This window comes from Ovis canadensis, chromosome 2 (genome assembly GCF_042477335.2).
Source record: "Ovis canadensis isolate MfBH-ARS-UI-01 breed Bighorn chromosome 2, ARS-UI_OviCan_v2, whole genome shotgun sequence".
In the NCBI taxonomy this organism is placed as follows: domain Eukaryota; kingdom Metazoa; phylum Chordata; class Mammalia; order Artiodactyla; family Bovidae; genus Ovis; species Ovis canadensis.
Genome location: NC_091246.1, coordinates 217137150 through 217164969, shown reverse-complemented (window position 1 = coordinate 217164969; position 27820 = coordinate 217137150). Strand labels below are relative to the sequence as shown.

Below are 27820 nucleotides of genomic sequence, written 5' to 3'. Positions count from 1 at the left end.
GCACTAATTTACATTACCACCGGCAGTGAACAACGGTTCCCTTTTCCCCACACCCTCTCCAGCATTTATGTATAGACTTATTAATGATGGCTATTCTGACTGGTATGAGGTAGTATCTCATAGTTTTGATTTGCATTTCTCTAATAATAACAACTGGCATCCACTGCACTACTCCTGAGTTTTGAAAATACCACCAAGAGACACCATAAGGAAAGGGAACAGTCAAGTCACAAACTGGGAATGTATTTTGAGTTTACTTTTGTATATCATGTTAGAGAATTTTATTTCATTCTTTTACATGTGGATGTCCAGTTTTCCCAGCACCATTTATTGAAGGGACTGTCTTTTCTCCATTGTGTGTTTTTGCCTCCTTTGTGTAGATTGAACATTAGAGTATGGATTCACTTCTGGCTTTTCTATCCTAGTCCATTCATCTATGTGTCTGTTTTTGTGCCAAAATCATACTGTTTTGATTACTATAGCTTTGTGGTTTAGTCTGAAGTTAGGAAGCCTGATTCCTTCAGCTATATTCTTCTTAAAATCATTTTGGTTATTTGGGGTCTTTGTGTTTCCATACAAATTTCAAAATGTTTGTTCTAGCTCTGTGAAATATGCCATTGGTAATTTGCCGGGGATTGCACTGAATCTGTAGATTGCCTTGAGGTATGGTCAATTTTAACAATATTGATTCTTCCAATCCAAGAACATAGTATATCTTTCCATCTGTTTGTGTCATCTTCAGTTCGTTTCACTCAGAGTCTTACAGTGTTCAGAGTATAGGTATTTTACTACTTTAGGCAGGTTTATTAATAAGTATTCTTTTTGATGTGATAGTAAATGGGATTTTTCCTTACTTTATCTTCTAGAATATGGAAGTGCAACATATTATTGTATATTAATTTTGTATCCTGCAACTTCACCAGATTCATTGATGAGCTCTAGTAGTTTCCTGGTAGTGTCTTTGGAATTTTCTCTATATAGCATCATGTCATCTGCAAACAGTGACAGCTTTATGTCTTGTTTTCCAGTTTGGATTCCTTTTATTACTTTTTCTTCTCTGATTATTGTGACCAGGACTTCCAAAATTATGTTAAAGTAGTGAGAGTAGGCATTCCTGCCTTATTCTTGATCTTAGAGGAAATGCTTTCAGCCTTTCATCGTTGAGTATGACATTAGCTCTGGGCTTGCCATATAGGCCTTTATTATACTGAGGTCAGTTCCTTCTAAGCCTAATTATTGAAAAATTTTTTTTATCATAAATGAATTTTGTCACAAACTTTCTTTGCATCTGTTGAAATGATCATATGATTTTTATTCTTCAGTTTGTTTGTGCAGTTTTCAGTTTTTGTGGATAGTGAAAAATCCTTGCATCCTGGGATAAATCCCACTTGATTATGGTGTATGTTCCTTTTACTGTATTGTTGGATTTGGTTTGCTAGTTTTGTTTTTTTTTTTGAGGATTTTTCATCTATTTTCTTCAGTGAAATTGGCCTATAATTTTCTTCTTTTGTGATATCTTTGTCCAGTTTTAGTATCAAGGCAATAGTGGCCTCATAGAGTGAGTTCAGAAGTGTCCCTTCGTTTGTGATTTTTTTTTAATAGTTTGAAAATGTTTGGTAGAATTCACCTGTGAAGCCATCTTGTCCCGAACTTTTGCTTTTGGCAGTTTTAATTACTGATTCAACTTCATCACTGGTAATTGGTCTGTTCATATTTTGTTTTTTCCTGGTTCAGTGTTAGGCGATTGTACCTTTCTGAGAATTTATCCATTTTTCTAGGTTGTACATTTAATTGGTATATAGTTGTTCATCATAGGCTCTTATGATCCATTCTGCTTCTATGGTATCACTTATAACTGCTTTTTTATTTGTGATTGTATTAATTTGGGCCTTCTCCCCTTTTTTTCTTGATGAGTCTGGGTAAAGGTTTATCAGTTTTGTTTATATTTTCAAAGAACCAGCTTGTGGGTTCATTGATCTTTTCTATTTTTTCTTTTAGCATCTACTTCATTTGTTTCTGTTCTGATTTTTATGATTTCTTTTCTTCTACTAACCTTGAGTTTTGCTTGATATTCTTTCTGTTTGCTTTAAGTGTAAGGTTAGGTTGTTTATTTGAGATTTTTCTTGTTTCCTGAGGTAAGATTGTATTGCTATAAACTACTCTCTTAGAACTGCTTTTGCTACATCCCGTGGTTTTAGATTGTCATGTTTTCATTTGTCTCTAAGTATTTTTTAATTTTCCTCTTTGATTTCTTCAGGGATCCATTGATTTTTTTAGTGCCATATTGCTTAGCCTCTGTGTGTTCGTGGCATTTTTTTTTTCTTTCTTGTAATTGATTTCTAGCCTCATGGTGTTGTGGTCCAACAACACATTTGCTGTGATTTCAGTTTTCTTAAATTTACCAAGGCTTGCTTAGTGGTCCAGAATGTGATCTATCTTAGAGAGTGTTCCATGTGCACTTGAATGTGCATACTACTGCTTTCAGATGGAATGCTCTATAAATAACAGTTAAGTCTGGGTCATTTAAGGACTGTTTTTCCTTGTTGAGTTTCTGTGTGGATGATCTGTCCATTGATATGACTGGGTTGTTACTGTAACCCCGCTATTTTTGAGTTGTTGTTCAGTCACTCAGTTGTGTCTGACTCTTTGCAACCCCATGGGCTGCAGCATGCTAGGCTTCACTGTCTTTCACTTTCTCCCAGAGTTTGCTTAAACTCATGTACATTGAGTCGATGATGCTATCCAACTAGCCCGTCCTCTGTCGCCCCCTTCTCCTCCTGCCCTCAATATTTCCCAACATCAGGTGGCCAAAGTGTTGGAGCTTTAGCAGTAGTCCTTCCAATGAATATTCAGGGTTGATTTCCTTTAGGATTGACTTGTTTGATCTCCTTGCAATTCAAGGAACTCTCAAGGGTCTTCTCCAGCACCACAGTTCAAAAGCATCAATTCTTCTATGCTCAGCCTTCTTTATGGTCCAACTCTTACATCTGTACATGACTACTGAAAAATCTATAGCTTTGATTATTCACACTTTTGTTGGCATGATGTTTCTGCTTTCTAATATGTTGTCTAGGTTTGTCATAGCTTATCTTCCAAGGAACAACCATCTTTTCATTTCATGGCTGCAGTCACCATCCGCAGTGATTTTGGAGCCCAAGACAATAAAGTCTGTCATTGTTTCCATTTTTTCCCCCATCTATTTGCTGTGAAGTGATGGGACCAGATGCCGTGATCTTAGTTTTTTGAATGTTGAGTTTTAATCTAGGTTTTTCACCCTCCTCTCTCACCTTCATCAGAGGGCTCTTATCATATTACTGCCAATTTCTCCTATTTCTATTAACAATTGCTTTATCTTTGAAGTGCTCCTTTGTTTGGTGCATATATATATTTCCATTGTTGTATCTTCTTAGATTGATCTTTTGATCATTATGTAGTGTCCTTTGTCTTGTGATAGTCTTTATTTTAAAGTTTTATTTTTATGATATAAGGATTGCTACTCTGGCTTTCCTTTGATTTCTTTTTGCATAGAATATCTTTTCTTCTTCCTTCATTTTCATTCTGTATGTATTTCTAGATCTAAAGTGAGTCTCTTCTAGGCAGCAAATATATGGGTCCTGTTCTATTCAGCTAGTCTGTGTCTTTTGGTTGAAGCATTTATTCCATTTATAGTTCAGTTCAGTCGCTCAGTCGTTTCCGACTCTTTGCAACCCCATGAATCGCAGCACGCCAGGCCTCCCTGTCCGTCACCAACTCCCGGAGTTCACTCAGTCTCACGTCCATCAAGTCCGTGATGCCATCCAGCCATCTCATCCTCTGTCGTCCCCTTCTCCTCCTGTCCCCAATCCCTCCCAGCATCAGAGTCTTTTCCAATGAGTCAACTCTTCACATGAGGTGGCCAAAAGTTAGAGTAATTACTGATATGTGTGTTCCTATTGCAATTTTGTTAATTGTTTTAGTTTTTTTTTCTTTCTGGTAGGTCTTTTCTTATTTTGTGCTCTACTCTTGTGATTTGATGACTGTCTTTAGTGTTATGTTTGGTTCCTTTTTGTGTGTGTGTATACATTTTTTTGATTTTGTGGTTATCATGAAACTTTTGTATAGGAGTATATATTTTTCCACGCTTATTTTAAGTTGCTGATCTCTTAGTTTCAAACACATTTTACGTACCCTGCATTTGTGCTCTCCTCCCCTCATAATTATTTTTGATACTATATTTTGCATCTAATTATTTAGTGTATCCCTTAACTGTTTATTGTGAATACAAATTATTTCACAACTTTTGTCATTAAATATCCCTTCTAGCTTTGCACGTGGATTATTTCCTACGTTTATTCTATGTTTGCCTTTACCAGTGAGCTTTTCCAGTTTGTAATAGTCTTGTTTCTAGTTATGGTATTTTCTTTTCCACCTAGTTCCTGTAGCATTTGTTGTAAAAGTGATTTGGTGCTGCTGAAATCTTCTAGCTTTTGTTTGCTCCATCAAATCTGAATGAGCTGGGTGGAATATTCTTGGTTGTATGTTTTTTTCTCTTTAATCACTTTAAGTATATTATGCCACTCCCTTCTGGCCTGCAGTTTCTTCTGAAAAATCAGCCGATAGTCTTATGGGAGTTCCCTTGCATATTATTTGTTGCTTTTCCCTTGTTGCTTTTAATACCTCTCTATATCTGTAATTTTTGTCATTTTGATGAAATATGTCATGGTATATTCCTTTGTGGGTTAATCCTATATAGGACTCTGCACTTCCTGGACTTGAATGACTGTTTCCTTCCCCAAGCTAAAAGAAGGTTTATGTCTGTTATCTCTTAAAATACCTTCTTGGGCCCTTTCTCTTTCACTTTTCCTTCTAGGAGCCCTACATAATACAATATTAGCACACTTGGTGTTATCTCAGGGTTCATTTAAACCATCCTCATTTCTTCTCATTCTTTTTTGTTTCTGTTTGGTGGCAGTGATTTCCACTGCTCTGTCTACCATCTCACTGATCTGTTCTGTTTCATTTAGTCTAGTATCAATTCCTTCTAGTGTATTTTTCATTTCAACTATTGTATTCTTCCATTCTGTTAAGTCATTCTTTCTGTTTTCTGTTTGTTAACAACTTATAATTTCTTGCTGTGTGCATCTAGTCTCCTCCCAATTTCTTTGATCGTCTTTACGATCATTACTCTTAACTGTTTCTCAGTTAGATTGCCTGTATCCATGTTACTTTGTTCTCCTGTGGTTTGATCTTGTTCCTTCATCTGAAACATCTTCCTCTGTCACCTCATTTTGAGTAAATTGCTATTTGTGTTTTTATGTATGTGGTAGGTTGGTTATGTATCTTGACCTTGGAGAAGAGTCCCTTTGTGGGAAACAGTGCAGTGTCCAAGGAGTGCACTCCCCTCTCAGCAGCCAGGTCCAGCTGGTCCCAGGCTAATATCTGGCCTGCGTTTGGTGGAGCTGGGTCTTGGTCCTCTGATGGGCAGGCTGCTTGCCCTTTCATCCAGGCCTTTATGCAGTGTATAGTTTGGTAACATTATAACATGTCCTGGCTTCCTATACAAAAGAATTGTGCACACATATAAATGTGTGTGTACATGTGTGCAAACACACACACACACAGTGCTTATTGAACTGATCACATGCATGACTTCAAACTATTCTTTAGCAAATATGTTTTTATTAGTTTAAAAACTAATAAAATTAGTTAATCTATATACTAATTTGTATGTCCCTAATTGTTAATGTTTGACATTATGCAAGGATTTTTAAAGCACAGAGAAGACAATTTAACAAACTATTAACTTTAAAAATTCTTTTCATACAAGAAAAGGGGGGGGTGGTATTGATAGAATGTGTTAGTATTCTTCAACCTCTCTAATTTTTCTCTCTTCCTTTCTTTGACTGGGGGAGGGGATGATAGATGGTAGGAGAACAAGACTAAATATGCCAATCCAGTGTATGAATTCTTTAAAACTAATACTGAAAAATCTGTTTAGATCATTGACAAATTGAGTTTTTCCAGATTTCTGGACAGAATTGTACAATATATTAAGATTGTGATTCAAAACCACATTCAGCAGGTAGAGTAAAGTCCTCTCCTTTGGGTCCAGATGTTGTTCCTTATTTGTGGTAAGCTCTAAGCCCATGAGCAAGTTTCTTAACCCTCTTGCCTTCTTGTTTCTTGTGTGTGTGTTGAAGTAGGGACAGGAAAGCTACAGTAAATACTAGGTAGAGGGAAGGACAGGATACACACGATAGTTGCTGGTTCTTACAATAACTAATAAGACTTCTTACTTTGGAAGTACAGTAAGGTCTTGATAGGATCCCAGTTCTGCTTTCTGAGCGAAGCTCCTTTGTCCTTTATTTTCCACAGCCCCTGGACTTTGCTTTTTGGGAATTATTCCTTACCCATCATCCTTTGTGTCTGTATCTGTGTGTATGTGTGCAGCTCGGTCGTGTTCGACTCTTTGCGACCCCATGTTCTGTAGCCCTCTAGGCTCCTCTGTCTACAGGATTTCCAGACAAGAATACTGGAGTGGGTTGCCATTTCCTTCTCCTGGGAATCTTCTCAACCCAGGGATCAAACTCACATCTCTGGCGTCTCTGGCATTGGTAGGCAGGTTCTTTACCACTGGTGCCACTTGGGAAGCCTGAACACCCATCTGAAATGGGTGTTACAGAGTGTGTCTTTATTGGAGGCTGCACTGGATTCTCATCCTGTGTACTATTAGTGCAAATTTGGACTTTCTGGGGAGAGTATGGTAACTAGTGGGGTCTTTTTGCTAATAGAGTTGCCTCAAAAATGTAGTTTTTAATTCTGTTTGCCTCCAGTCAGCTGTATGTAAAAATATCAAAACCAAAAATCTCCCTTGCTCATAGTTGCTTAGCCTACAAACTAGTTGATTAGTTATTTTCCTCAGACCATCCACCTCTCCCTCATCTTAATGACTGCTACCTTGTGGCCACCTGAAACAGTACATTTGATTAGGGATTAATCTGACTTTTTGCTCCTAGGCTGGCTTCCATTATGTGGCTAGAACTCTTAAGAGAGATTGTTGGAATACAGTTTTTTGTTGTTGTTATACATGTTTTTGTTGTTGTTAGCAGCAGAAAAGCAACTGGATTTTCTATTCCTTCAAGGTGCCCTGTATTCTTGGATTATTCATTAAGTTAGAAGTAGTCTGTAGTCAGAGAGAGCCTCCCTAAGCAGAGTTGTATTCTTTTTTTTTTCTCTTGCAAATGAACTAATTCTTGCCTAAAGTGATTTGTTTATGAGGATTAAAACACCAAGGAACTGTCACTACATTACATCATTGTGACTTTTTCTGGCTGCTTTTACTAGAACTATTGTCTTGTTAGGCACTTGGGTCTCTTTTTAAATGATATTTTGCCAAGATAGTGTATATGGTATAGTGAAGTAAAAAAGGATCATCAACCTTTGTCTCTTTCCTATCTGCTTTCTGTCCCTACCGTGTTATACAGTTAGTATACATGCTTTGGGTTTATCTTATAATCACTCTTTTGGTCATAAGAATTTCTGTAGCATTTAGCATAAAGGCTAAGTTGTAAGAAAGAGACTTAAAACTGTAGTAGCTCAAACATAATATAACTATGTCTTATAGAAAAGTTGAAAGGTAGATAGATGGTGGATAAACAGCTCTGCTTTCTTGAAATAGTCCAGGAACACCCCCTAAAGAAACCTGGGAATCAATTTTAATGGTTTTTGTTGTTGTTAAGATTCTGGTCTTACCCTGCAACTGTAGTTTTGCTTGTTTGTTTTAATATTCACTTATTTTGTATTTGGCTGCACTGGATCTTAGTTGTAGCATATGGGATCTAGCTTCCTGACCAGGGGAGGAACCTGGGCCTCCTGCATTGGGAGCTTAGAGTCTTAGCCACTGGATCACCAGGGAAGTACCTGGTTTTTATTTTTTTAAAGGCAATGAAATTCTGAGTATGAAATATTTGAAACAAAATAGAAACATTTTCGAGAGATCACACACAAACACATATTAATAAAGTTCTTTGATTTCTAGCCGTAATGGAGTGGCATTACTGGTACTATTTGTTCTCTTTGACTGTAAATAGCTGGGAAAATGAGACAGAAATATATGAAAGTCATTATTTTCAGAAAATTGTTATAAAGCAGCAAAGGTCAGAGTCAGTGATTCCTGAGAAAAAAGAAACAGATGAGGTGAGCCCTTTAATTGCCCTTGTTTTCTGCCTAGAGGCATTTTTAAATATCTGGTGCAGGGAAAGGAAAGCCAAATAGAGCACAGTGGTCTTGCTTGACTGAAATAAAGGTTAGAATTGGAGAGGCTCAGATAGCTGGAATCATTAGATCAGAATACTAAAGAAGATGGACTTAAGTACTCAGGAAAGAGCATCATAAATCTTCATGTAGTCCTCTTGAGACCTTTGTTAAATACTAAGCTGTGCATGTGTAAGTAAAACTCCATAAGGGCACCCACAAAGTTATTAGGAAATTGTAATCTGAAAAATTTCAAGTGCTTACAAGGTTGAGAGATGTTTGAGTTCTGAATAAGCGGAGTGGAGAGACTTTGTTGAACATCTGGAGCATTCAGTAGAGGCCCCAGATTGGTAACACCTCAAAGAGTAAGGCTGAGTTTGACCTGGTGACTAATGGCTACTCTATACTTGCTCTAACAAATCTAGAAAGCTGAAAAGAATGAAGTTGAACAGTAAATAATAATCCCTTGGAACAATATTTTCTCTTTAAAAGGAAAATCATAAAATCTATAAATTCAACAATATTATATTCATAGTTTCCATAATAAATGTGTGTGTATTTGCTTACATACATTCATACACAGACACACACACACACAATGAACTACTGGACGTGCAAAGAAGAAGAAAAATCAATAGAAAAAGACACAGAAATGACAGATATTAGTTGGCAGAGACTTTAAAATATCTAAAATATGGTTAGTATGCTCAAAGACTTAAAAGGACATAAAACTGCAGACCTAAGAATCTCAGTAAGTTACAAGTAGGATTACAAACAGAACCACACTGTGGTGTATTGTAGTCAAATCACCAAGTGCTAGTGATGTAGAGAAAATCTTAAAAGCAGTAAGAGGAGAAAAAAAAAACATAAGGAAGCAAAGAAAAAAAAATCATTGCCGACTTCTCATCAGAAGATAAGCAAGCTGGAAAGCAATGGAATGATATATTTAAAGGGCTGAAAGAAATAAAAAAAAATTCAACCTAAAATTGCTTTTAAAAACAAAGGCAAAATAACATTCCAAATAAGCAAAGTAAGAAAATTTTCTGTCAGTATACCTATATTATAAGAAATCTTAAAATGTTCTTTAGGTTGAATGAATATGATACTGAGTGAAGACTCAGTCTACATAAAGGAAAGTGATAGAAAATGGCAAATATGTATGTCTAAAATATATCAAAATTAAATTATACATTTCCAAATATTGCTTGGATCAAAGAAATCACAAGAGAATATGTAAAATGTTTTAAACAGAATGATAATGAAAATACAGTATGTCACATTTTGTAAGATACAGCTGTTGGATTACTAAAGAAATACTTAGACAAAAATTTAAAGTTACAGATTCTTACATTAGAAAAGAAGGAAAGTGTAAAGTTTATGGCATAAGCCTCCCTCTTGACCAGATGCATTTGACAAAATTCAAACCTATTCATGATAAAAACTCACAGCAGACCCAGAATAGACAGAAACTTCTTCAGTCTGATAAAGGGCATTTATAAAACATCTGTAGCTAACATTACATTTAGTAATAAAAGACTGAATGCTTTCTCTATAAGATTAGAATGAAGGTAAGAATGTCCACTTACACAGCTTATAATTAACATTATACAGGAATTCATAACCAGTGCAGTAAGATAAAAATAATAAAAGGAATCTGATTAAAAGTAAAACTATCTGCAGTTGACATAATATAGTAATACATAGAAAATCCTAAGGACTTTATGAGGAAGGTACTAAAACTCCTCTAGGTGAATTTGACAGCATCAAAGGATATCAGGTCACCATACAAAAGTCAACTATATTTTTATATTCTGACATCCAAACAATTTATGAATGCTACATAAGCATGAACAATGGTGACTGCAGCCATGAAGTTAAAAGATGCTTGATCTTTGGGAGAAAAGCTATGACCAACCTAGACAGCATATTAAAAAGCAGAGACGTTACTTTGCCAGTACAAGACTACTTTTCAGTAGTCTTGTATGGGTGGGAGAGTTGGACTATAAAGAAAGCTGAGCTCCAAAGAATTGATGCTTCTGAACTGTGGTGTTGGAGATGACTCTTGAGAGTCCCTTGGACTGCAAGGAGATCATACCAGTCAATCCTAAGGGAAATCAGTCCTGAATATTCATTGGAAGGACTGATGCTGAAGCTGAAACTCCAGTACTTTGGCCACCTGATGCAAAGAACTGACTCATTGGAGAAGAACCTGATTCTGGGAAAGATTGAAGGCAGGAGGATAAGGGGATGACAGAGGATGAGATGGTTGGATGGCATCACCGACTTGATGGACATGAGTTTGAGCAAGCTCCAGGAGTTTGGTGATGGACAGGGAAGCCTGGTGTGCTACAGTCCATGGGGTCGCAAAGAGTCGGACACAACTGAGCAAATCAGCTGATAAATGTGAAATACATAGAGATAAAATTTTAAAACTGTATGCAGCATAGCTGAGAGAAATGACCAGTATCTGAATAAACAGAAATAATACCTCATACGTGATCAGAAGATTCAGTGTTGTTAAGATGTTAATTCTCCACTAATAGATCTATGGATGCAATGCAGTCCTATTCAAAATGCTGGTTATTTATTTAAAGAGACTGTCAGGCTGATTCTCAAATTTAGAATTGTCAAAACAATATTGGGAAAGAGCAAAGTTGGAGAATTTACTGTATTTTAAGAATTACACTAAACTACAATGATAGTGTGATACTGGGTCATGGTGTTGACACAGGCAGGTAGGTATGTAGGTAAATGATGGAAAGATATCCTAAGGGTTCTCTGTGTGTATGTAAGTATATATACAGCATATAGTATTCATATGGGTAGTCTTTTATCTATTCTAGGATAGGTTTTTTTCTGTTAAAGGATTAAAGAATCTTTTCAACAAATGATTCAGGAACTAGATATCCTATAGAAAATAATGAATCTGGACCATACCTCATACAATACACAGAGCTTGACTTGAATTGGATTATAGATCTAGAAGTTAAAGCTGTAAAACTCTTTGATAATTTAGTAACATGAGTAAATCATTATGACTTTGTGTTAAGCAAATATTTCCTAGGACATAAAAAAGAACTTTCCATAAAGGAACATTTGAAAAATTAGGCTGCATCAAAATTAGAATCTTTTGCTGCTCAAAAGACACCTTTAGGAAAATGAAAGGCAAGCTACAGATTGGGAGCTGTAAGTATTTACAATGCGTATAGCCTTATGTACTTATGTATAGCTTATAGTCTTATAAGATAGCTAATTAAATATGAACAAAAGATTTTAAAAGACATTTCATTAAGGAAAGTCATATGAAAACATGTTCTATATCAGGGATTGGAAGACTATAGCCCATGCACCAAATCTGGCCTATTGTCTATTTTTGGAGACAAAGTTTTATTGATAGATGGTTAAACCCTTTCATTTATGGCAGCTTTCATGCTATGACAGCAGAGTTGAGCAGTTATTAAACAGACCATGTGCCCATAAAACAAATATTTCATGTCTCTCTCTTTAAAGAAAGTTTGCTATCCCTTCATCTAAAGGAATGAAATTCCAGGAAAGGCTAAGTTCTTCTAGGTGTGCAGACAGCAGAGAAGTTTGGCCTAATTTTATGTATTTTATTCTTGGAATTATAATTATTTTACAGTTAGATCTTCTTTATTTTTTTTAAATCATAGTTAACTCATTTTTATTACTAAGCTAACAGACTCTGTTAAAGGCAAGATTAATTTATACAAGTTTTTCTTTAAGTCTTGGTAACTTAAAGTGTAATATGAGAAAGCTCTGTCTTATTCTGAGGAACAAACTATTTCAGGGTTAAAACAGTGATGTAAAAAGAGAAAAAAAAAAACAGCAAAAGAGTGATACAGATTCCTGATGTTAAGCAGAAGTTAGTACCTGTAGGTACTGTACTCAAAACGACTTGGGTTAATCAGCTTGTACTTATTTCCATCAGTAACTTAAATGGTGACTGCAAATAAGCAAAGATGAGGATTGAAGGCCTATACTGCCTTCCTGAGGACTGACTGCCCAGTCTAACTGCCCAGGTCTGTTCATGGATGTATTTGCCCTGATCGTCACTAGAAGTAGGACCTCCTATTTCCAGTGAAGATGAATGCATGTGGTGGTTTGTGATCAGTTCAGCCTACTCCAGAGAGATGTAGGGAGTCGAATTCTTCGTGGTCTGACACGCCAAGCTGAATGCTAACTGAGGAGTCTAGACGCTGGGTATGCTTCACATTCTTTTTTATTTCTTGTTGCTTCAGCTTTGTTCTGATTTGTTACACTGTAAGTTACATAAGCTATTGTATGTGTGCTCAGTCGAATCCGAGTCTTTGTGACCCCATGGACTGTAGCCCACCAGGGTCTTCTGACCAAGAAATTTTCCAGGCAGGAATACTGGAGTGACTTGCCATTTCCTACTCCAGGGGACCTTCCCAACTCAGGGATCAAACCTGCTTCTCTTACATTGCCAAATGGATTCTGCCACCTGGGAATCCCATGTAAGCCATTACATCGTTGGTAATATAAATTGTTTACAAAAACATGTTTTGTCTTTGAGGTACAACAGGTGTTAATCTCCTTTGATTGAAATAGCCATATACTTATCTGTAACATATTTACAATCATAATTATTTTTTAGACCTATTTCCAAGCCAGAATCCCTTGTTCAAAGAAAGAATCCCCTAGAAGAAGTGGGGTAGCCCTCATAGTCAACATAAGAGTCTGAAAAGCAGTACTTGGGTGCAGTCTCAAAAATGACAGGATGATCTTGGTTCGTTTCCAAGGCAAACCATTCAACATCATAGTAATCCAACACTATGCCCCAACCACTAATGCCAAAGAAGCTGAAGTTGAATGGTTCTATGAAGACCTATAAGACCTCCTAGAACTAACTCCAAAAAGAGATGTCCTTTTCATTGGAGGGGGTTGGAATGCAAAAGTAGGAAGTCAAGTAGGCAATTTGGCCTTGTAGTCCAAAATGAAGCAGGGCCAAGTTTAACAGAATTTTCCCAAGAGAACACACTGGTCATAGCAGACGCCCTCTTCCAACAACACAAGAGATGACTCTACTCATGGACATTACCAGATGGTCAATACCAAATCAGATTGATTATATTCTTTGCAGCTGAAGATGGAGAAACTCCAGACAGTCAGCAAAAATAAGACCTGGAGCTGACTGTGACTCAGATCATGAGCTCCTTATTGCAAAATTCAGGCTTAAATTGAAAAAAAAGTAGGGAAAGCCACTTGGCCATTCTGGTATGACCTAAATCAAATCCCCCATATAATTATCTAATGGAAGTGATGAATAGATTCAAGGGAAAGGATCTGGTAGATAAAGTGTCTGAAGAATTATGGATGGAGGTTTGCAACATTGTATAGGAAGCAGTGACCAAAACCATCCCAAAGAAAAAGAAATGCAAGAAGGCAAAGTGGTTGCCTGAGGAGGTTTTACAAATAGCTGAGAAAAGAAGAGAAACGAAAGGGGAAGATAAACCTAACTAAATGCAGAAGTTAAGTCGCTCAGTCGTGTCCAACTCTTTGTGACCCCGTGGACTGTAGCCTGCCAGGCTCCTCTATCCATGGGATTCTCCAGGCAAGAATACTGGAGTGGGTTACCATTTCCTTCTCCAGGGGATCTTCCCGACCCAGGGATTGAACCCGGGTCTCCCGCATTGGAGGCAGATGCTTTAACCTCTGAGCCACCAGAGTTCTGGAGAATAGCAGGGAGAGATAAGAAAGCCTTCTTAGGTGAACGGTGCAAGACATAGCGGAAAATGATAGAATAAGAAAGACTAGAGATCTTGTCAAGAAAATTGGAGAGATCAAGGTAACATATGCAAGGATGGCCATGATAAAGGACAGAAATAGTATGGACCTAACAGAAGCAGAAGAGCTTCCCTGCTAGCTCAGGCGGTAAAGAATCTGCCTGCAGTGCAGGAGACCTGGGTTCGATCCCTGGGTCAGGAAGATCCTCTAGAGAAGGGAAGGGCAACCCACTTCAGTATTCTTGCCTGGAGAATCCCATGGACAGAGGAGCCTGGCAGGCTACAGTCCATGGGGTCGCAAGGGTCGGATACGACTTAGCAACTATGGTCACCACCACATGGGCTAACATCAACTCCATAAATTTTTATTTTTCTCTATTTTTCCATGAGCTAAAAATCAGTTTGATTACCAAACAAAGTTGCATTTTATAGGAAAATTTTCTGACCGGAGTAAAATTTAATGAAAGAATGCTTAAGATCATCTTTGATTTCCCCATGCTTACTTCATCATACTTCTTCAAGACCTCAGTTCAGTTCAGTCAGTTCAGTCACTCAGTCGTGTCTGACTCTTTGCAACCCCATGAATTGCAGTACGCCAGACCTCCCTGTCCATCACCAACTCCCAGAGTTCACTCAGACTCAAGTCCATCGAGTCAGTGATGTCATCCAGCCATCTCATCCTCGGTCATCCCCTTCTCCTCCTGCCCCCAATCCCTCCCAGCATCACAGTCTTTTCCAGCAAGTCAACTCTTCGCGTGAGGTGGCCAAAGTACTGGAGTTTCAGCGTCAGCATCATTCCTTCCAAAGAAATCCCAGGGTTGATCTCCTTCAGAATGGACTGGTTGGATCTCCTTGCAGTCCAGGCACTCTCAAGAGTCTTCTCCAATACCACAGTTCAAAAGCATCAATTCTTCGGTGCTCAGCCTTCTTCACAGTCCAACTCTCACATCCATACATGACCACAGGAAAAACCATAGCCTTGACTAGACGGACTTTAGTCGGCAAAGTACTATCTCTGCTTTAGAATGTTATCTAGGTTGGTCATAACTTTTCTTCCAAGGAGTAAGCGTCTTTTAATTTCATGGCTGCAGTCACCATCTGCAGTGATTTTGGAGCCCCCCAAAATAAAGTCAGCCACTGTTTCCACTATTTCCCCATCTATTTCCCATGAAGTGATGGGACCAGATGCCATGATCTTCGTTTTCTGAATGTTGAGCTTTAAGCCAACTTACTCACTCTCCACTTTCACTTTCATGAAGAGGCTTTTTAGTTCCTCTTCACTTTCTGCCATAAGGGTGGTGTCATCTGCATGTCTGAGGTTATTGATATTTCTCCTGGCAATCTTGATTCCAGCTTGTGTTTCTTCCAGTCCAGCGTTTCTCATGATGTGCTTTGCATATAAGTTAAATAAGCAGGGTGACAATATACAGCCCTTGATGTACTTCTTTCCCTATTTGGAACCAGTCTGTTGTTGCATGTCCAGTTGTAACTGTTGCTTCCTGACTTGCATACAGATTTCTCAAGAGGCAGGTCAGGTGGTCTGGTATTCCCATCTCTTTCAGAATTTTCCACAGTTTATTGTGATCCACACAGTCAAAGGCTTTGGCATAGTCAATAAAGCAGAAATAGATGTTTTTCTGGAACTCTCTTGCTTTTTCCATGATCCAGCGGATGTTGGCAATTTGATCTCTGGTTTCTTTCTTTGCCTTTTCTAATACCAGCTTGGACTTCAGGGAGTTCACAGTTCACGTATTGCTGAAGCCTGGCTTGGAGAATTTTGAGCATTACTTTACTAGCATGTGAGAGTGCAATTGTGCAGTAGTTTGAGCATTCTTTTGCATTGCCTTTCTTTGGGATTGGAATGAAAACTGACCTTTTCCAGTCCTGTGGCCACTGCTGAGTTTTACAAATTTGCTGGCATATTGAGTGCAGCACTTAAATCTTGAATCCATCCTCTAGTCTTCATTTCGTCTTTATCTCTCACCTCATTTCCAGTCCAGGTCATTTTCATATTTTATTCTGTGTTTTAGTCAGAATAAGCCCTGGAGTAACAAATTAACCTTCTAATCTCAGTAATTTAGCACAGCAAAAGTTTACAGTGGCTTACATAAAGTCCCATGTGGTGTGAGCTATGACCCTCTTCCATCTTGTAGCTGTCATATCTGCACTGTATAGCTCTAGGTGATCAGGTGGACTGGGACTAACTATATCCCTTTTGTTCAGTCTGTTGGTCAGAACTAGTGACATGGCTCCAACCTAACGGCAGTGAAGGCTGGGATATGTAGGACAGCACATGAAATATTTAGAGATCACATTATCTGACCTCATTTAGATTATTATAAATGTTTTTATAAATGGTGTCCTAATTGGTTTCCTTTTTTATTCTCTTATCCCAGTACATTATCTACCTAGCGGCTTGAGTGCTCAGAAAAAAAGTTGTATTACTATCTTGTGAATAACTTCCTTTTGGCATAAAATCCAGCGCTTTACTCTCACCTGTGTGACTACTGCATGATACGGTCCTTGCCTTTTTCACTTCTTTCATGAATGGCAGTTAGTATTATTACAGTATTCATAGATAATATTTATTTTGAAAAGGCATTTTTAGTTTGCCTATAGTTGTGAAAATGTGATTTAAAAGTATCACATTTGCAGAATCACAGTAGTAACTATAAACGGGTAATACCAAAAGAAGTCCTAATTTATATGTCAGTCTCTGCAGTCACATTATATACAATATTAGAGTCTGGAAAAAAAAAAGCATTTTGAGAACACTGGTATAATAAAAATGTTATAATAAATGAATTCTATGTAGTAGAGTTATAATAATTCTGTGTCTTTGACAAGAAATGATCTCTTAAATGTTTTCCCTGGCTAAAGTTTATATGGAAGATTTTTTCTATGGTTATATGTATAAAAATTAATAAAGTTTAATCTTTAGAGAAGTTTTAGGTTTATAGCAAAATTGAGTTGAAAATACAGAGTTCCCATATATCCCCTGTCCCTACACAGATATGGCTTCCCTTACTGTCGACATACTGCATAAAGGTAGTGTTTGTATAACAATCTATGAACTTACACTGACACATCCTTATCGCTCAAAGTCCGTAGTTTACAATAGGGTTCACTTTCAGTGTTGTGCCTTCAATGGGTTTTGACAATAAATGCAATTTTTAGACATGTTTTTCATGAAGTTTGTGATTTGCCATTAAGTAGTTATCGCCCTTCAGTTGTAGTTTCAATTTCTTCTGTTATACTGTCTTCAGTTTCTTCCTTGGCAAGATGAAGCTCCTAATTAATTATCCAAAATACACAAAACCCTGTCTCTGCTCCCCACCCTGAACTGTGATTGTTTTCTAGTTGGAATGGTTAAAATATTTTCATAAAGTAATTAATTTGTAATCTCACAAACTGTGGATTAGAGCAGTGCTTTTGCCAAAAGATAAAGGAGATAAGATTCAAATCTCATTTTCAAATATTCATGAAAGAAAGACTTGATATAAATTTTTTGTCATTTCTGAACTGTGACTCCTAGGAATGAAGTTTTTAACAAACTTTATCTTAATTAAAATAAAGATTTATATATTTGTATGTAGCAGTGTTCCTGTTTTTGATAATTTTTGGCATTTAAAAATATTCCTATTTTAGCAAATGAAAATTACATATAGTAAAATTGAGTACTGTGTGGTTTGTTACATGGATTTAGATCTAGTACAGTTCAAATGACTTGTCCTATACTTGATACCTGCTTACATATAAAAGGCTCACGTAACAGTTTTTGCATGGTGTTAGTACTGACATTTTTGTTTCTTTTCCTTTGCTGATCTACTTCTGTTTCAGCCCTTGACCATTAATAAAATATTAAATAACAAGGAGATTATCCTACTAGGTACACAATATTGAATGAAAACAGGTGTTTATGGGATAAAAAGATAAGGAAATAAAATATTTGAAAAATTGATGTACCATTCTTTAATGTAATTAGATGCTTTGTAAAGAAATTTGGGATTGTATGACAAGAGTCAAGGAAGTTATTAAGCAATCTGTGTGGAAACCTAACTGTCTTTGTGCTTTAACTAGCTGTGTTTGTCTTGTTCACAGTAACTGTAGTACTGAATGGAAGTGGCTTGTAGACAGAGCAAGAGTTGGCAGCCGATGGACATGGCTTCAAGCCCAGATTTCAGAGCTAGAATACAAAATCCAACAACTAACAGATGTTCACAGGCAGATTCGTGCCTCCAAGGTATTGTGTGTTCTTCTGTTAAAAAAAAAAAATACTGGTTTTAGTTTCTTCTCATCCCTCCACAGAAAATAATTGTTACTAGGCTTTATAAAAATGTAATGTTTTAAGATTTGATATATTCTATAAGTTGAAACTATTTTTAGAATTTATCACAATCATTTTATCATATCAAGCAGTTAAAGAATTTCTTTACTGGATTCCAGTTAATGCAGATGATACACATTTTTTATAAGCCTGACTTTGTTGGCATTTATTTTAACTTGTGTGAAATTCTGAGTGTATCTTACTGAAATCTCTTTAGAATTTTTTGTTTCAAGAAAAATTATAAATGCATAAAAAAGTTCTAGAAAGCAATTTAATGAATACCTGTGTACTCACCCCCAAATTTATCAAATATAAAATTTTTACTAGTTTGGGTGTAGTTTTTAGAATAATAAAGCATTACTTTACAGCTGGAATATCTGTATAGTCCTTCCTGATCCAATTCCCTTTCCCCATGCTACTGATTCCAACATATTCTTTAAAATTTGCATTTTATATTGGTGTGTAGTTGATTAACAATGTTGTGTAGTTTCAGCTGTACAACAAAGTGTATCAGTTATACATACATATACATTTATTTTTTTCAGATCCTTTTTCCTTATAGCTTATTACAAAATATTTCATGTAGTTCCCTGTGCTATACATATGTCCTTGTTGATTAACTATTTTATGTATAGTAGTGTGTATATGTTAATCCCAAACTGAATTATCCCTCCCCCTTTCCCCTTTGGTAGCCATAAGTTTATCTATATCTGTGGGTCTATTTCTGTTTTGTATATGAGTTTATTTGTGTTGTTTTAACGAATAATAATGAAATAACGCAATTTGCAGCAACAAGGATAGACATAGAGATTATCATATGAAGTGAAGTAAGCCAGACAGAGAAAGACAAATACTTTATTATTAATCACTTGTATGTGGAATCTAAAAACACATACAAGTTTTGTGAGAAACCATATTCTACATAGTGAAACTGGACATAATGGAGATAATATTGTAAGGTTGATGCTGGCTGGTCTGAAACAAAAAAAGCTGAGAAGGGAAGGAAATAGAGTCCTCAAACCATATAGTTAATCCCACCTAGGGTCTGCACATCAATAACGATTATTGAGTATTAAATTCTATCGTGAGTTTATATTCTGGTAGGAGAGATAGAGCATGTAAAATATAGTTGATTTCAATATAATACAATATGTGGAATGATATGTAGTTTTAATAAGATATGCTGCTGCTGCTGCTGCTGCTAAGTTGCTTCAGTCGTGTCTAACCTTGTGCGACCCCATAGACAGCAGCCCACCAGGCTCCGCCGTCCCTGGGATTCTCCAAGCAAGAACACTGGAGTGGGTTGCCATTTCCTTCTCCAATGCATAAAAGTGAAAAGTGAAAGTGAAGTCGCTCAGTCGTGTCCGACTCCTAGTGACCCCAAGGACTACAGCCCACCAGGCTCCTCCATCCATGGGATTTAGGTGTGGCATAGAGAGAGTGCTTAACTCTGTCTTTAAGGGTGTGCAGATCAGAGGAAACATCAGTAAATGGGTGATGCTTTAGTATGACTTTGGAAGATAAATAGTAATTTGCTTAATGAACCTATGGAACTGAAAAAGGAGTTTCGTAAAGAATTGAAGGCATTAAAAAACTGAAAATAAAACTGCCATATGACCCAGCAATCCCACTGCTGGGCATACACACTGAGGAAACCAGAATTGAGAGAGACATGTGTACCCCAATGTTCATCGCAGCACTGTTTAGAATAGCAAGGACATGGAAACAACCTAAATTTGTCCATCGGCAGACAAATGGATAAGAAGGTTGTGGTACATATACACAATGGAGTATTACTCAGCTGTTAAAAAGAACACATTTGAGTCAGTTCTAATGAGGTGGATGAAACTGGAGCCTATTATACAGAATGAAGTAAGTTAGAAAGAAAAACACCGATACAGTATATTAACATATATGAAATTTAAAAGATCGTAACAATGACCCTATATGTGAGACAGCAAAAGAGACACAGATATAAAGAACAGACTTTTGGACTCTGAGAGAGAAGGCGAGAGTAGGATGATTTGAGAGAATAGCATTGAAACATGTATATTACCATATGTGAAATAGACCACCAGTCAAAGTTCGATGCATAAAGCAGGGCACTCAAAGCCAGTGCACTGGGACAACCCAGAAGGATGGGATGGGGAGGGAGGTGGGGGGGGGTTCAGGACGGGGGGACACATGTACGCCCATGGCTGATTCATGTCAATGCATGGCAAAAACCACCACAGTGTTGTAAAGTAATTAGCTTCCAATTAAAATAAATAAATTAATATTAAAAAAAAGAATTGAAGGCATATAACAGCATGATCTGTTTTAGGAATGACAAATTAGTATTGTATTCAAAAAAGCAGAAAGTATGAGTTGTTCAGGGATGGGAGAAGAAGCTAGGCAAGTCATGAATATTGTTTAATACTTTGTAAAATTTGGTGGTGATGTTTGTAGGAAGGTGGATAGAAGCATAGACTTAAAACCTTAGGCTTACCCATTCTGTCTGTTGAATTTGACGCAGCTGTGTTCAGGAATAATTTCTTGATGCAAGTCCTGTTCAGTTTGTTTCTCATTTTTAACCATCTTCAGCTGGGCCTTAATTGTGGCTATCTCCCAATCCTTTCAAGATCACCAAAAAAGTTCTCTTCTTTGATCATTTTCTCCGAAAGATGTCACAAGTGTTTTTTATAGCCAGTAGAGTTCTAAGAACAAATCAAGTTTAAAGCAATTTGGAAATTTCCAAGGAAATTATTCCTAGTTGAATTGATAACTAAGTTTTTTATATCTGAATCTAGACAGTCTGGTTCATTTTGCTTTGACTTGAGGAAGGTTATTTTAATATTCTGTGTTCTAAGCAGTGCTTTATACTTGTTTAAACATTTTTTGAATTTTGGTTATATATTTATATAATATATATATATATATATATATATATCTATTTGTAGTCAAGTATTTTAAGGTAATAAATCTTCCCAGCAATAATATGGCTTTTATATGGCTTTAAATTTTTTCTTGGTTCAAGCTAGATGTGTGTCTGGCCCTTTGTTCCCATAAGAGTCAGATTATGTTTATTTTATAGAAAATGTCATTATAATTATGCCATCAAAATACATATTTCTTTACTTTGGTAGTTTCACCTTATCTTTCTTAGAAGTTAATCAAGATATTTAATTGCTTATTTATGTGCAGGTTAGTTGATTCATTAACTATTATATTGAATAGGCAAAACAACTTTTTGCTCTTATATCTTCTTGAATTATTGTAGTTCAAAAATTGAGAAGAGTGGTTTAATGCATTGTGAATGAAGCAGAACTTTTTACTTATTGTATATTGAAAGGGGAAAAAACCCTTCTCAGTTAGAGATAAGGAGAAGGGAAAGAAATTGAGATGCTCTTATAAATAGCATTTTTATTTTTTAAATTAATTTATTTTAATTGGAGGATAATTACTTTACAATATTGTGATGGCTTTTGCCATATACATCAACATGAATTGGCCATGGGCATAGATATGTCCCCCCATCCTGAACCCCCCTCCCACCTCCCTACCCACCCTGTCCCTCTGGGTTATCCCAGATCACCGGCTTTGCGTGCCCTGCTTCTTGCATGGAACTTGGCGCTCATCATCTACTTTACATATGGTGATGTACTTGTTTTAATATTCTCTCAAATCATCCCACTCTCACCTCCTCCCACTGAGTCCAAAAGTCTGTTCTTTACATCTGTGTCTTTGCTGCCCTACATGTGGGATCATCATTACCATCTTTCTAAATTCCATATATATGTGTTAATATTACAGTATTTGTCTTTATTTTTCTGACTGACTTTACTCTTTATGATAGGCTCCAGTTTCATCCACCTCGTTAGAACTGACTCAAATGTGTTCCTTTTTACAGCTGAGTAATATTCCATTGTGTGTATGTACTATAACTCCCTTATTTATTCATCTGCAAGTGGATATCTAGGTTGCTTCCATGTCCTACCTTATAAATAGCTTTTTGAAATAAGTGTTACTGTGTATCTCTGGTCAGGAAACACACAGTGTTTTCATAGGGTAAAGTAAGGGACAGATGACCTAGAGTGTGTCATTGCCCATTCTTTGACACAGTCCAGATGGTGTAAATTTTGCTTCAGTTTTTAGAAGAGTATTAGCAACATCCCTTCCTTGTTCTAGCAACAATTTTGTCAAAACATGACAGCTTCAGTATTTCTCATATTCTCTGCTCCAGCTTTTGCTTAGACAGTAGCTTCTTTTCACTTTAATTTTTTTAAAATAATTTTTCTTAGTTGGAGAAACTGGCTAAATTATATTAAATAACTTCTCTTATAGATTTCTTCTGTTATCCTATAATAGGGTCTTCCACATCTTAAATTGTGTATTTTATTTTTAAAATTTTCATTTAAGTTTTTGCTTAAAATTAGTTTTATTTTATTTAAAATTTTTTCATCTAAGTTTTTGGTTAAAGTTAGTTTTGATGACTTTATATAAAATGTCACTGATGAAACCATGCATCTCAGATGGAACTTGAACCCACAGGCCAGGATGAAAACCTAGCCAGAACCCAGACTGGGAATTGAACCCACCGTCTTTAAATTGAGATCACACCTGATCTCAGGACTTAATGACACTCAGGTTCTTGATGTCTCATCGCAGAAAGAATTTAGTGAGAGACAAAGTGATAGGTAAGAAGTGGATTTATTTAGAGAGAAACACACTCTACAGACGGAGTATGGGCTGTCTCAGAAGGTGAGAGGCCCTGAAATGTGATGTGGTTAGTGTTTATGGGCTGGGTAATTTCATAGGCTAGGACGTGGGAGGATTAGTCCAACTATTTAGGGAAAAGGGGTGGAGATTTCTAGGAATTGCACTATGCCCACTTTTTGACCTTTTATGGTTCACCTCAGAACTGTCATGGCACTGGTGGGTGTGTCATTTAGCATGCTAATGTATTACCATGAGCATGTAAGAGGCCCAAGCTCCACTGGAAGTCAAATATTCTACCATCTTTGACCTGGTTGGTTCTAACCAATTTTTGTCTTGTCCTATGGGTGTGTCGTTCTTTTGAAGATTGTGCCCTGCCCGCTTCCCTCCTGTTACACTGAGGCAATTGTTTATATTTTCACATTATGTCATCTCTAATGAGGAATCTGGGAGTGGAAGTGGGGATCTCTCTAGTGTTATTATCAGGAATGATTGTCATCTTTGAGCAACTGATTTGCTTTCATCTTATGCTAGAGTTTTCACTTGTCTCAGTTAACCCAATTTATCCTTCTAAAGAAATGTTGTGTTTTTATTTACCTTATCTATCATTAGACTATTTTCCTGATTTAAAAAAAGAAATTCAGATTAGCAAACATTGTAAAGTAACCATCATGGTAGCCCAACACATATATTCTTTTCCTGATTTTTAAGAACAGAAACTTATCTCTGCAATATCTCCAGAGGATTTAATCTTCTTTACTTTCTTCTCTGTTCTTGGCTATGGCAGAGAAAAATTGTGGGCCATTCTTATGTTGTGAGAGTTTTGTCCAGGGCAACAGTTTAAGAGAACAAAATGGGTTATGAAGTTGGCTATGAGTGATTCCCTTGCTGAATTTTTAAAATGTTTTTCTTAATTGAATTAACAATAGCAGGCATTCTGCTTATAAAAAGGTAGTATTTTAAAGGTTTGGAAATTGGACTTCTGAAATTCAGAATCAGTTTTTTCCTAGAAACAATATTGTAAGTAGGGATAATAAAATCATGGTAATTCACAGCAGCCTGGCCCATAAGATAAACTGTAATAAAAACAAATTAAATTATAAATAATATAGTAAAAACTTACATTTCTTTTGTATACAGGTACTTGTGAAAAACCTGGTAGAGATTTGTACAAATTTTGGGTAGATATTTCAGATACTTTCAAGAACTTTTGAGGTTGATGATACTATGTCTGTCAAATCTAATTTAATTAATAAGATATCAAGTAAAACAGAAGCTACTTTTAAATACATTTCTTGAGATTTCTAGAGAGCCATATTTGTGCATTCTATAAAAAGTCATTGAAGTAGGATCAACAGTTGGATTATAAAGTTTTATCTTTATAAAAGTTACTAGTGCTGTTAAAGTATAGTTTAATAAATGTTACTTTTACTAAGCATCATTTGTAATATATTACTGTAAAATACTAAAATGGATACTTAATACAGTATCTGAATATGTTAATTCTAAAGTGATATATTCTCTCAACTATAGTGTAAACTAAGATTACTGATATATAACAAATCTATAAGTAGTTTCCACCCTATGTATAGCACTTATACATGATATAAGCTAGCCCATGGCAATTTAATTTATCCCATCTTGAAATGCTATACACTTGTATTATTGTTTTAGTCTGTTTTCATTTCAAGAATATAATATTTTAGCCATATTAGGCATTTAATACCTCTGCAACTAGCCTATAGGAACTTATTGATATTTTGCCAGAAAAATAGTAATATACACATACACACTATACACACACACACTTAAATGTTTCATAATAATATGTATTATTTGCAGGGGCAAGTGTAATAAAAAGGATAGGAAGGGAAGAAATACTATGATGAGAACTATGAAACGATTCAAATGACACTTGTGCACTCCTTCTTCCCCTTTGTCTCATTTCTTTATTACTTCTAAGGGACCCAGGATAAGGACAGTTGGAGTGAAGAAGATAGAGAATGGGGGAAAAAATTCAGCAAGCCAGTTGAGTAGTATGTGTGTGTATGAATGGTAGGCGGGGAGTACAGAGGCAGCTAGATCCCTACTCATTTCTCCAGTTACTTACATTTCAGACAATACCCCTTAAAGTTGAAAATTTGTGTCTATATTATTAATCAGTCTACTCTGTAAGCAAAGAGAACTTGATTAGTTTAGAGAGTACTTTTTCTCAATAGTACAGTCCTATCCATGGTTGCTGGCTGGCCACAACAGTTTTGGGGTTCTTTAGAATGCTCTGAAAGGAGTTAATATAAAGTTAGATTATTGTTTGGATGTTTGTTTGATAATTTATGAAATTTGTTGTTGTCCAGTCACTCAGTCTTGTCCAACTCTGCGACCCCATGGACTGCAGCACTCCAGGTTTCCCTGTCCTTCACTATCTCCTGGAGTTTGCTCAAACTCATGTCTACTGAGTCGGTAATGCCATCCACTGTCTCATCCTCTGTTGTCACCTTCTCCTCCTGCCCTCCATCTTTCCCAGCATCAAAGTCTTTCCCAGCATTAAGATCTTTTCCAGCATCAAGGTCTTTTCCAATGAGTTGGCTCTTTGTATCAGGTGGCCAAAGTATTGGAACTTCAGCATCATTCCTTCCAACTTTTTCTTTATTCTGAATATATCATGCTTTTAATGCTAGTAACTAAAACCAGTAAGAAAGGCAATTGCTTGTATATAATTTATGACAGTACTTTACAAGGCTAATCCATCAAACATATACATGTTATTTTAGTTTAGATCAGTGACTTTTTTACAAAGTTAAACTAGTACTTCCGTCTAAGTTTGATGCATGAAACAGGGCACTCAAAGCTGGTGCACTGGGACAGCCCTGAGGGATGGGACGGGGAGGGAGGTGCAGGTGGGGTTCAGGATGGGGGACACATGTACACCCATGGCTGATTCATGTCAATGTATGGCAAAACCACTACAATATTGTAAAGTAATTAGCCTCCAATTAAAATAAATAAAATAATTTTTAAAATGTTAACACTTCCAAAAAAAAAAAAAAAACAAACTAGTACTTCCAACTGTCTATTTTCTGATTTCCAGGGAATAATAAAAAGCATGGTTCATGTGCACTGTAACATAAAAGTTCTTCCAGCAATCAGTTTGTTTTCATTGCAGACTCTTTTTAATTGCTGTTTGTCTAGGGGATAGTGATCCTAGAAGAATGTCGACTTCCAAAAGACATACTGAAAAAGCAAGTACAATTTGCAGACCAACCAGCTTCCTTAAACACTTCTGGGACTCCCCAGATTCCTCAAGAGAGTCAAGATCCTTTACCAGAACAAGATTTTGAAATGTCACCAAGTAGCCCTACACTACTTCTTCGCAATATAGAAAAACAGGTAATGTGAAGTATGAGTGGACTTTGAATGGATTTTGTAAACTGTTCTACTTAAATATGTTTCTTAAGAATATCAGTTTCTTAAGACATTGGTTATTGTAGTTGGTCATTTGACATTAAGTACAATTAAAATATTTAGTATATCTAGTCTAATAGTGATATAATTAAAGTTATTTAAATATAATATGTTAAGCGTTGGCACATAGCTATAGGGTGATAACTCATTATACTAGGGTTGGAAAATCTTGTTTTCTAACAAAATTGCTCATCATTAAACTTTTTTCTTGGAGAAAGAACTGGGGTACTGCTTAATAGATCTGAGTGGGGTATTTGATTGACTTATTGATAGAAGGTTTTAGTGAAAGATAACATCGGAATATGGATTATTTCATTAAAAAGTGATTGTGGAAATAGTCTTAATAGATCTTTGATAAATTATTTTGATTCCAAAACTTTTTCTGGTATTTAAATCCTCTTATGAATAACTCATAAATATTCAAAATAAAAAATTTTGTCTTGGGAGATGGATATATACCAAGATAATTAGCAGTGGTTTTCTCTGTGAAATATTATTACAGGTTATTGTCTTTTCATTTTTGAAACCTCTTCATACTTTCCCTTTTTTCTTAATGAACTATAGTAGATTACATGTGTAATGAAAAAGGTGTCATTCTTTTGTAGAAATGTACTGTTTCCATTGATACGGCATATGCATATTATAATTGTTATATGTGATTGTTTTGAGAATATTAATATTTATGATATATTACAAATAGGTTACATGTAAATTTGGGATAAGAGTGAATGAAAATTTGGGTATCTGAAAAAACTGGTATATTCAAATTAGAAAAAAATTTGAGAAGGAAGCCTAAGCTTGAATTCTAGCTCCATTTGTTTTCCTTTTAAATTTATTTTTAATTTGAGGATAATTGCTTTATAATATTGTGTTGATTTCTGTCATACAACATGACTCAGCCGTAAGTGTGTGTGTGTGTGTGTGTTTATATATATATATCTCCCCTTTCTCTTGAACCTCTTTCTCACCCGTCGCATCCCGTTCCATGTAGGTTGTCACAGAGCACCATGTTGTCCTAGCTCGACATCACACCAATTTTATAATCCTTGATTAAGCTGCTTAATCTATCTTTTCTTCAGCTTCCTCATCTGTAATTGATTTTAATAATAGTAGTATCAGTAGTTTTAATATTATCTACTTTGCAGGTTAGTTGTAAAGATTAGCAATATTCTATGTTTAGTGCCTAATATAGTGCCTGGCATATAGTTGGCACTTAATAAATCATAGCTATGAGTTTGTTATTATTAATTTGGCTACCTCAAAGGAAACATTTTATAGATGGTATCAGCTGAATTTCAGTGTTTTAGAGGATAGGATGATTAGACAAAGGAACTGAGCA

The 27820-nt window shown here is 36.1% G+C and overlaps 1 protein-coding gene across 8 annotated transcripts in view; it reads left to right on the top strand.

The window, feature by feature from the left end:
* Window positions 1-27820, top strand: part of KANSL1L (KAT8 regulatory NSL complex subunit 1 like) — a 134153-nt gene that overhangs the window by 39770 nt on the left and 66563 nt on the right. For all 8 annotated transcript variants that reach the window (XM_069578220.1, XM_069578228.1, XM_069578227.1 and 5 more), the window contains exons 3-4: window positions 18099-18240; window positions 26209-26406. In XM_069578220.1, coding sequence (XP_069434321.1) covers window positions 18099-18240; window positions 26209-26406 — 340 coding nt within the window. The remainder of the gene's footprint in view (window positions 1-18098; window positions 18241-26208; window positions 26407-27820) is intronic.